This window comes from Haliotis asinina, chromosome 3, assembly GCF_037392515.1.
Source record: "Haliotis asinina isolate JCU_RB_2024 chromosome 3, JCU_Hal_asi_v2, whole genome shotgun sequence".
In the NCBI taxonomy this organism is placed as follows: Eukaryota; Metazoa; Mollusca; class Gastropoda; order Lepetellida; family Haliotidae; genus Haliotis; species Haliotis asinina.
Genome location: NC_090282.1, coordinates 69,515,954 through 69,527,698, shown reverse-complemented (window position 1 = coordinate 69,527,698; position 11,745 = coordinate 69,515,954). Strand labels below are relative to the sequence as shown.

The following is an 11,745-nucleotide window of genomic DNA, read 5'->3' as shown; positions in this document are numbered from 1 at the left end:
ATGGACTCGGTCAGGTTCCAACTCACCTTAGAGCAGGTGGAGTCTCTAGTCTCCAAGGGGGCAGTTCAGGAAATCCCCCTCCAGGATCTGACTCCCGGGTTCTATTCCCCCGTTTTTGTCAGGCCCAAACGCAACTCGGGGAAATGGCAGCTGATTCATGACTTGAAGGAGTTCAACTCCTCCTACCTCGAACAGCCGCCATATTTTCGACTCTTGACTGTTCCATCAGTCATGCAGTTACTGGAGCCCTCGGACTACATGGTGTCCCTCGACCTCCAGGATGCGTACCTGCACATCCCCATTCACTTGGCGGATTGCAGGTACCTCCGTTTCGTCCTGGGGGGCAGGCACTTTCAGTGGAATGTCCTCCCGTTCGGGATTTCCTCTGCCCCATGGCTGGTTCACTCGTGTGACCCAACCCATCGTCCAGTTCCTCCACGAACTCCAGGTCCAATTCCTTATGTACCTGGACGATGGGTTCGCTCACAACCCTTCGCCCTCCATTCTCGAGGTGCAACGGGACCTCGTCATCCACCTCCTTCGACGCCTAGGGTGGCTAGTGAACCTGGAGAAGTCGGACCTGGTACCAACCACCTCTCTCCAATACCTAGGTGCCATACTGGATACAGTAGCCTTCAAGGCTTTTGTACCCAAGGAGCGGATGACCAGGCTAGCGCCCCTGATGACTCGGGCACTATCAGAGCCCCTGTCCCTCAGGCAGTGGCAGCGGATATTGGGCCTCCTGACGTCAGCCCAGGACCTAACCATAAGGGGGAGGCTGATGCTCCGACCACTTCAGGTGTTCCTCAACGAGCACGTCAGGGAGACCCACTGTCTTCACCCAATAAGTCTCCCACCTCACCTCAGACACTTCCTCACCTGGTGGCAAGTGGACGACAACGTCCTCAAAGGAGTTCCCCTAAGGACACCTCTCCCGACCAGTCACCTTTTCGTGGACGCCTCCACCCAAGGATGGGGCGCTCACTTGGGGTCGGACCAGACGGCAGGTACCTGGTCGGCAGCCCAGCAGGACCGGCACATCAATGTGCTGGAGTTGGACGCCGTACGACTTGCCATCCTCCATTGGTCCGTTCCCCTCAGGCACCAGACCTTACTGGTCCACACGGACAGCTCAGTCGCAGCCTGGACGATCAACCGTCAAGGCTCCACCAGAGCCACTCCTCTCCTAGACCTGACCCTCCGCCTGTTCGAACTGGTAGACAGGCTCTGCCTGAGCATCCGTGCAGTTCACATTCCAGGAGCCAAGAACGTCCTGGCAGATGTTCTCTCCCGGCCGGATGCGCCTCCTTCGACAGAGTGGCAACTGAACCCGCGGACGTTTCAGTCCCTCTGTCTCCAGTTCGGCAGACCCATGTTGGATCTGTTTGCCACCAGGCTGAACTGCCAGCTCCCGATCTATGTATCCCCCGTGCCGTACCCAGCGGCCTGGGCCGTCGATGCACTGTCGTTAGAGTGGGAAGGGATGGACGCTTATGCCTTCCCTCCCCCAGCGGTTCTAGCACAGGTAGTGGCCAAGCTTCAGACCACCAAGTCCATCAGACTGCTTCTGGTGGCTCCCATGTGGCCTGCCCGGCCCTGGTTCGTTCCCCTTCGCAGACTCTGTCTGCAGGATCCCGTTCAGATCCCTCACCGGAGGGACCTTCTCATAAGCAAGCCAAGCGGCCGTGTTCACGAAAACCCTCAGGTATTCGATCTGCACGTTTGGCTTGTATTCAAAGGGGGCTCAGGAACAGTGGATACTCCAAGCGAGTAGCCTCGGCCTTGGCTTCCTCACAGAGGAAAACCACGCAGAAGCTCTACGACTTTCAGTGGGGTTCCTTTTCCTCCTTCTGTGAAGACAACGGCGTGGAGGCCGGTTCTGCCACTCTTCCCCAGATAGCTGATTATCTGGTTCACTTGCGCAACGTTCGAGGGCTCAAGGCCTCCTCCATTAACACCAATCTGGCGGCCATCATGTCCGTTATAAGGAAGAGGTCGCCGGGACTGGACATTTCTGTACTGAGGGAGCTCATCAAGTCTTTCCGACAGGCGGAGGGTCGGCGCAAGCTGAGGGCTCCTGAGTGGGATCTGGCAGTGGTCCTTGACCACCTCAAGTCAGATTTTTATGAGCCTCTGGAAGAGGTTCCCCTCCTCCGCGTCACGGTGAAGACCACCTTTCTAGTGGCCATGACCTCGGCGGCCCGAATATCGGAGCTTCACGCTCTTCAGGCGGATCTCCTGAGATTTGAGGCCACCGATGGAGGATCTGCGTCCTTGGGCCTCGCCCCCGACTTCGTTTGCAAGAACCAACAGGCAGACGAACTGGGACGTACCTTCCACATCCCTTCCTTAGGGCCGTTGGTAGACCCGACGGAGGAGGGAGCACTCTCTCTCTGCCCTGTCAGGGCTCTCCGAGTGTATACCGACCGTACCCGCTCCCTTAGGCGGGGGCGGCGGAGGCTCTTCCTCCCTCACTCCCAGAGGAGCAAAAGGGAGATTGATCGGAGAGCTCTTGGGGTATACCTTCGGTCGGCCATCATAGAGGCCTACAAAGGCCAGGACAGACCTCTTCCGACTCGAACCAACCCACACGAGATCAGGGCCGTCTCTGCCACCATGGCTTATCACCGCAACATTGCGGTGGCGGACATCATGGCGGGCTGCTTCTGGAAGTCTGGCTTGGTGTTCGCCAACCACTATTTACGAACCCTCTCCTACGAGGATCTGGCGGGCATTTCAAGGCTAGGACCCCAGGTCTTTGCCCAGCAAGGAACGGGGGGTCCTTACCCTTTAATTCGGCGCGGGGCTGCTCCTCTTTAGGCGGCCTACACTCCCCCGCCTCTCGTATGGTGCCAAGCTGGGGACCTCAGCTACACACCCTTTTTGCCTCAAATAAACTTTTCTGTTGCTTCTCTCCACTCCTTCAGTGTTGAGTTGTCTTTTCTCGTGTTGGGTTTCCCTTCCGGGGTTGTCGGCCGATCCCTCCTCCTTATCGGAGATGTCCGGACAGCGGTTGGTGTCCTACCCGCCCTCTAGTGCGGAGGTGGATGCCGGTGGATCGCTCTCCTCAGGGTTTCTTGGTTCCTCTTTACGTAGAGACGCACGGGCGAGGTCTCGCGTCCACGCTCTCAGCCCTCCGCCTCTGTGCCATTCTGGGCATTGTTGGCTTTCTTACCTGATAAGTATGTAAAAAATATAACATTTTTGATTAAATGTCATTTTTTATACTTACCTGGTAGAAAGCCAACAGTCGGGAGTTCCCGCCCAGCCTCCCCTCCTGAGGGTTTTGTTGTCTGCCTCGCTGGGTAAGGGAATGATGTGTCCAGGTCATCTCGTGACCTGGGTGACCTACCGCCCGTATGTTGACCTCGCATCTCTACTTTTTGTAGACTGTGTTATGAGAGAAATTGAGTAAGCGCCACTCACGTGGGCATTGTTGGCTTTCTACCAGGTAAGTATAAAAAATGACATTTAATCAAAAATGTTATATTTTCACTTCAATATTACACTAGTGTGATACCGCTTGAAGTATGACGTCAAAATGGTTCAAAGTTGTGACGTCACAATGCTAGTGTTGATGTCGCGATTTTACTAGACCTTGCTTGACTTGAAAGCTGAGAGTCCTCACACTGTAGGCAATTTCGCCGCAGTTTCTGTCAATTTATATTGGCGAGTAATAAACAGAATACTAAACTCGCTTCCGTGAAATACCATTTTAATTAAACTCGTTAAAGATTTAGTATCAAAGTCGCTTTCGCTCGTATGATACCAAATCATTCACTCGTTTAATAAAAATGGTATTACACGGAAGGTCGTTTAGTATCCTCTATTTATATATAGACCATCCAACATGTGTGAATGAATGGGTGACTGATTTTAGTTTTAAGACGCACCCGACACCATTCCAAACATGGAGAAGGTATTCTGTGAAATATATAATACGCCATGTGCAACTATGTAAGTTTATTTTTGAGAGATACAATAAAAATAGCTGAATAATTTAGCTTTTGTAAGAGTACATGACTAAGTATAAACATGGCTATAAAATGGCACAAAGCTGCATACATAGTGGACAATAATAGTTAGGGATATATGTAAATGTTGAAATCATGAATAATGATCTACTTATTCACTGACGAACTGATGAAATATCAGTCATAAATATACCAGTATCCCTTAGTTATTCTGTCCAGTATATAACTGCCAATGAAAAGATAAAGACTGATTGACAGGCTAACCGAAAAAGGAAAAACAGGAATACACCGGAACCCGTGAAGGTCCGGGGTAGAATAGATCTCCCGCAACACATACCTGCTCCAAAACGTAAGTATGCTTGTTATACGATGCGAATGTTGGGATCGGGTGGTCAGGCTATAGTCTGTAAGGTTCAGTTTGAGTGAGTGAGTTGTATGCCACACTCAGCAATATTCCAGCTATATGGCGACGGTCTGTAAATAATCGCATCTGGACCAGACAATCCAGTGATCAACTTTACATCTTAAAAGTATACTTTCTGTGACCCCTAAATGTATTTATTGATAAAGAATGGTGCACATGTATATACAATGCCTCAATAGGTGGTGTCAATCCAAAATGTAAATACTTCGAGGCTATAGAGGAAGTTCTACAAAGACAAAGGGGATTTGATACATTAAAAACAATTAATAGCGGTCGTCATTTCGTTCCGGTCATTTTTTGGGATTGTGACTACGCTGACAATTACAGTCCAGGAGAAGTTCTTTCCCTCCGTCCAACAATGCAGTTGAATATGGCTGGAAAAAAAACAGAAGAATTTATCAAAAGATGTAGGTCACTGATTATTGTGTCAACAATTTCTAAATACTCAATATCACTACCATACCCATTGTAACTAAACAAGCCCCCTAATGTATTTTGTAAGAGTGAAAAAATGTTCATTTGTTACTATATTGTATAATCAATTTTGTTAACTTATTATTTTTTCTTGTTTGTTCTCGGTGGCGATGTTGTTATTTGTCACAGTACCAGAAAACGCCAAACCTAATGGCGGGGTACCCATGCGAATTTGTATTCTGTTATAGACACAAAAATAGCAAACGTGACTTATACATGCTCATGAATTTGCCTTTGTGTCAAGAATCTGTACACATAGAGCATACTATAGATACGTTATGTTCACATGGGCATATTCATGCATTAAAGTAATAGATAAACTTCCTGGTAACACTTGACGGAACAGAACTCACACAACATTCAACACTTTTTAATCAAACTTTGCACTGAGGAGAGACTAGCCATGAATTGTTGCATTTAGCTATTGAATGAACTTTGGACAAATATTTCAGGTAGTCATGACATCAAATGTCATGTAATCAATTTCGTCTGCTTTCCCTAATTATCCCTGATGTGATCAACTGTACTGATTGTGCTTTTAACAAGAGTAACCACCATTTTATTCAATGATGGTCAATGCTTCAATTGTTTCTATCTTAGTAACATCATTTTCTCCGTATTGTTAAAGAGGTCTTAATTTCAATAAGCCTCATTTGTTTAGGAACGTTTGAGTGAGTGAGTGAGTTTAGTTTTACGCCGCACTCAGCAATATTCCTGCTATATGGCGGGGGTCTGTATATAATCGTGTCTAATCTTACGACAAGCATAATCGCCTTTTATGGCAAGCATGGGTTGCTGAAGGCCTATTCTACCCCGGGACTTTCACAGGTTACCTTTGAGTGAGTCAGTAAGTGAGAGACTTAAAATTTAACGTCACGTGACATTTTTTCAACCATATGACGAGACAGGTTTTACAAAATAAATGCAGTTTGTTAAACAGCCAGTCATGAAAGGACTGTAAAAATAACTAGACTATAACAGATGGTATATATAAATAACATGCAGCTATTTTACTATCACAAATAACACAATAACAAAAATAGGTTATACGTCGTCGCCAACAGCTAAAGGTAGATGACGGTACTAGGAATGCTGGGACCTTACAGTACATTTGCAACCTGCATGCGCCCTAGCTAGTCTAACGTCTTCCCTTCAGATGATGTTTGCCAAATATATAAAGAAACAGACATTCTACGATTACCTTGTGATCTAACTAAATATACTTTGAAAGGCGTGCTCCCAGGAGGACAATAATTTTACGGTTCATCAGCCTCACTTGAGGATGCCGCCACTAACCATTGTAGCTGCTAATTTATTTAAATTTATCATTTACAAAATTCAATTTACCTATTTACCTTGGAGCCTGATGTGTGTACTTCGTGGAAAATTGGCAGAGGACATGAGTATCATCGTATATTCAGAACGGTTGGCAATGTATGGGTTTCTTACTTCTATCTACATGCTTGTATACTAATGTCGCCACATGGTGTGACAGAAGGTTGGCTTATATACATTTACATACATGAACACGGTTAGTGTTGAGATCCGTGTGAGTATTGTGTATATCGTATGGCCAATCCGACATCGTCGGATATTGACCTCTTCAAATCTAAACTGACAACTCAATTTGGTGTAACCAATATAGATCATGATGTAGCTTTTAATAACAACTTTATAATCAGTTTGTGGGATCAGAAGTGGTGTCACAGATTTGTTGAGTGCTGCCTTGGTAGCAAAATCGGGCATTGTGTTCCTGGAAATACCAAAATGGCTGGGTAACCAACGAAAGATGGTGTTGCACTGGCCAGTAAGAGCATTATGCAATTCAATAATTTTTTGTTAAAAGTCGATGTTTACAAGAAAGATTTGTAATGGCCTGAAGGCACAAGCAACCGCGCCACTATCCTTGGGAACGTCTGTAAATGAGAACGTGTATGTGCTCTATTTACTTTTTAATTGATTATATTCTTGTTTAAACTGTAAATCATTTGTATGTGATTTTTTAAATGTTGTCAGTGTTAGGTCAACTTCTGGTCGAACTAACTGACAAGGAGGAGAAGAAAGCAGACGTTCTCTCTGTATGCTACTTACCATATATGAATGGGTTGAGACACGGGTTTATGGTGTCCAGGTAGATGAGAACCAGGTGTACCGTAAATGAAGAAAACCTGTGGAGTGAAACAGACAGTCGACAAGAACATCATAGTGAGTTTAACTTTCATCTTGACAATATTTCAACCATATAGTGACATGTAAAGATTCACATAAATGGCTTTAAATAAAAAATATATGTGTTATAAATCAACTCAAAGGACTGTAAAATTACTAGATCATCACAGATGAAGGTAGATCACCACACTAGTGACCGAGCGGACTTGCAGCCCATGGACCCTAGCTGCATTCATATCGTCCCTTCAGATGAGAAGTTTAGCCAGAGATATAAAACAAACGCATAGTCCACATAGGCCATGTGGTAGAAATAAATACACTTTATACCATCCTATGAGCGCAAAATGTATATGGCATTAAAACCTCCCTTGATTATACCACCACTAACAATCGCAGCTACTAATTTATAGTCTACTATTTATGAAATACCGTTTACAATACACATTCCTCAAAATTCATTATATGAGTTCGATATCCTGCAACAACAAACAATTCGTTGATGATAATTACCAAGGTGTGAAGGTCCTTCATTGTCCACACTGAAAATGTATCCTTTGAGGTGGAAACACATGAATATAACACATGAAACCTACATAGGATGGTTACGAAAAGCATGCAGATTTGCAAAGACTGAACTGTTACAGCCTTTAATGATTTTATGCCCACTTCACTCAACAGCGTTGCTCCAAACCTGTGGTAACGCTTCCCGGAGGAGACATGTGAGCCCTCTCTACAAGATGTTGTCTGCTCATTGGGAAGCATTGTTAACCCAAGTTAGACAAGTCCACATTCCATTAGTCGCTTCGTGTACGTGTTATTTCTTTTTATCTCAGTAAGTATTTCTGTCACTTTTACAATTACCTTTAGTCAGAAAAAAACAGTATTAAATGTAATTTTAAATGTTTTGAAGTTGTTTGTTTTTGGCTTTACTGGCAGAGGTCATAGAATTTTATTTAGTTAAAAGTGATTGTATTATCTCTTTATCAATTACTGATTTAGGAATTATTTCCATGAATCAATTGCATTCGTTGTTTCATTACATTACAGTATATAGTATATGTTTAAGAAATATGAAAACATACCATCCTTTCCCTATCACGTACATCGATACTGATGATGCTGAGCACTTGCTTGTCTGTTTCACCCGCCACCATATACCAGGGATACTGGTGAGTACGGCGTAAAACTCCATAGGCCTAATCTTAAATTGTAATTTTCCTGCTCAAGTCACCTCTGTACACTCCACAAATTAGTTACTGTATGGCGATGCATTTAGTGATATTGCGTGCGCGTGATCGTGTGTGTGTGTGTGTGTGTGTGTGTTCGACACCAGTAAGGATTTAATTTACTTTGACGACTTCAATGTATATATTTACAGACAGTACATCAACTCTATATGCAAACTCTGAATAATGTATTTTATATATATTATTACATACATACATACATACATACATACATACATACATACATACATACATACATACATACATACACAGGATGTCGATACGTTCTCTTTATTATCTGTTGTTGTTGATGTTGTTGTCGTTGCCACACAAATCAAATGTGCCACTATTTAAAGTCCCCCCGAATGCCTGAGCCTGCATCTTACGACGTGGGTGTGTCAATTGGCGGTCGGATTATCAGAACCCACTTTGTCATATCAGTGATACATGTCAGTAACAGGTAGCGATCTTCCAAATGTATTCAGGTCACCATATCGTTACCTGTAAAGCCAGTTATATCCAACTAGCGGAGCACAGCAGAGGATGAGTACTACATCTGAAAACATGTATTTGTCCGTGCATTAGTTCTTCGTGCATTAACTTTGAGTGAGTGAGTGAGTGAGTTAACATTTAAGGTCACATCGGCAATATCTCAACCATGTCGTGACGAGAACACTTTATACAATAAAAATGGAAAACATTTTTGAGACTATAACCTGTCGACGATGGGCAGTGAAATACTAGGGTATGAAAGATAGGGATATGAAACTAGCATGTAAAACTAAAACTAGATCACCATAATAGGCACCGTGGGAACACTCCGCACTAAACTTCAAAATAACTGTACCATATAATACCGTCTACACATATGTTCTTTGTACATTGGTGCATGTTCCTAATTATAATCTAAACTAGTCCTTGTCAGTCTCAAGATCAACCTTTTCTGTGGCACTAAAACATGCTTTCAGTGATACAAATATTTATGTCGAAGTCAATCATCCATACCGTAAGCCAACACTATTCCAATATCTCTGCCAATGAACTGAAGGTCTGTGGAGGAGTCATCGCCACGTGTCAACTTCTCATAGCTGAGTGTTCCTGAAGAAATAACAACACTAACACATTGTGAACAGTCTTGTACTTCCACTTGCCACAAAATATCTCTTGGACCATAAATGCAAACCAATCTTTTTGGACCATGAATGTACACAAATGTTAACGATATATCAAGATAATTTTTTGTTGTTGATCGACTTTATTACAATTGCTCAATCGCGATTCATGAAAGAGCAAAAACTATGCATTAATGAATGTATTGCGGTAAAGAACAGACACAACAGAACTTTCCATGAGTCATTTTTAGTCTTTTTTCCAGTGAAATAATAATTTACGTACACGTACTTTGGATGCGGAAGTTTTTGAATATGCAAGTCAGTAATCTGTTTGGGTGCTGATTCTTTCGGTTTATGTCTGTGTATTGCTGGGATGGATCTACGCATATTTGATTGATGAGGCTGGACTATTCCACGACATTTTTCGGTTCTAGTTTTTCTAGTTTGTCTTCCATTATCAGGCACACACTTTCAAGTCCGGTGATGCAGTTTGATATTTATGTAAAGTAACGTGATTCATCTCAAGCCAGTTACAGGTGTGCCCCTACTTGTGTACAAGAGCATTTCCCTGTACAAATCTGAAAGTTATTACACTCTGACCTATGTGTGAATCCACTGTACCCTCTTGGATAAGTACTTGAGTTTGCTAATACGACCCCAAATCATGACACTTCATGAGAACTTCGGACCCATTTTACAGCAAGGACTACCACATGGTTCTGGTGTTTCCAAGAAACTGGAACTGCTGAGCTGATCAACTTGGGTGTACCGCTACAAGACACCCTGACCCTAATCCAGCTTCAATTGTCATGCCCAATGTAAACCTTTTAAATCCACAAGTCTGTTTACTGATTTTATACCAGATATACATTAAACGCCAGAAATAGATTTATGTGGCTTTGTAATGCCAGGTAAAAGCTTCGGCACCGTCTGCTGACGACGATACCAAGCCATCTGTGAACTCGTAACAACGGTATAAGCTACAAACATCTCCAAACGCATTATGTGGGTTATTTCCATGAGTGAAACTGAACTGGAAGAAAATTATGTTTGTCGCATTTTATCTGTTCACTACTATATATGTATGGGTGGGTGGATGAACATTCCCCATATAATCTTATTCAAAATTTATGCAACAAAACAATACTGCATTACAAAGCTGAGTTTCTGCGAGTGTAAGTGTAAGTACTAGGACTATATTTTACACCATTCACCTTTTTTACAACACCATACAAACATTGAGGGGAGACCAAACAGTATCATCGTCAGAAGTGGAAGTAGGAAATATGCCGCAGCATGTACCACTGGAAATGCAATATAAGCCACTTCTGAATCCAAAAGGCAGTAGTACATGTCATCCCTGTGGTACGACATCTGAACCAGATGATAAAAGTAGAACTGAAATGAGACAAAAGAACTTAAAATCGAAATGCATGTAGCGTACCTTCTTCTCTGACAGTTATATCCCTTCTACGTAGAGTACTAAGCATAATGTGCTAATTATGTACAGTAGAAGCTGTCAAAACCGCCATCTGTCTAATCCAGCAGGTTGTCAACATCGGTATAAAACCCAAGTCCCTTCTGTGGCTTGTACATTTATTATCACCTCTGCAATCCGACACATTGTCTAAAACAGATTATTTCCTCAGTCCGCATGAGTGCGGATTAGACAGATTCTGCTTTATTTGGGACGGAATTCGATTACAGTTTGGATTCCACTTGGAGGTTCAGAGTCAAAATCCTTTTAGCAATCGTTCACCTAAATCATAACGATAAAACCTTATACCCCACAAAGCAACTTAAATACATTTCAAAACGTCATTCCCAACATGCGCTTACCTTAACGCAACTGATAATGAAGGCAACTACAAAGGATAACAGCAGGAAGACGATACGCAACGCCTTGATGGAGCGACTGCAGGTTATAGTGAAGAGATTATCGATATTGAATCCGGCCAGGATGAGGTGGGACAAAGTAGCCCCAAACATCTCAAGACCTGCAAAAATTTTGCATCCGTAATAGCCGCCTCGCCACACAACGGTTGCTCGAAGGCCAATGTTGACTCCGCATCGGATGCACAAGCCCAGCAAATCAGCAACACAAATGGCAAGGAGGTAGAAATGCATCCTGCTGCCTGTCTTCCATGATTTGTAGAGAGATCTGATCATCCATATGTTGGCACAGATTCCAATATACAGCAGAACACTGCTCACCACGATTTCCGTCTTGTATGGTGTTGTCTGTAAAATGCTGTCATAATCATAATCGTATGTGTAGTTAGTTAAGTTGACAAACTCTGTATCCATGTTCAAGCACAAGACGATCACCTTCACGTCGTCCTTATACTTTCAACGCTTCTGGTGTG

General features: G+C 43.5%; 2 protein-coding genes across 2 annotated transcripts; one reads left to right on the top strand and one right to left on the bottom strand.

Annotated features, from left to right (window-relative positions):
* Window positions 1-2,820, top strand: LOC137278994 (uncharacterized). The gene is made up of 3 exons (XM_067811482.1): window positions 1-333; window positions 431-1,705; window positions 1,798-2,820. The coding sequence occupies exons 1-3, from the start codon at window positions 1-3 to the stop codon at window positions 2,818-2,820; spliced, it is 2,631 nt and encodes an 876-aa protein (XP_067667583.1).
* Window positions 2,821-3,948: 1,128 nt separating this feature from the next.
* LOC137278379 (mesotocin receptor-like) lies at window positions 3,949-11,745 on the bottom strand. Its single transcript, XM_067810674.1, has 6 exons — window positions 11,219-11,745; window positions 10,594-10,777; window positions 9,273-9,365; window positions 8,769-8,823; window positions 6,964-7,040; window positions 3,949-4,772 (listed from the first exon to the last, which is right to left on the bottom strand). The coding sequence occupies exons 1-6, from the start codon at window positions 11,684-11,686 to the stop codon at window positions 4,720-4,722; spliced, it is 930 nt and encodes a 309-aa protein (XP_067666775.1). The 5' UTR covers window positions 11,687-11,745; the 3' UTR covers window positions 3,949-4,719.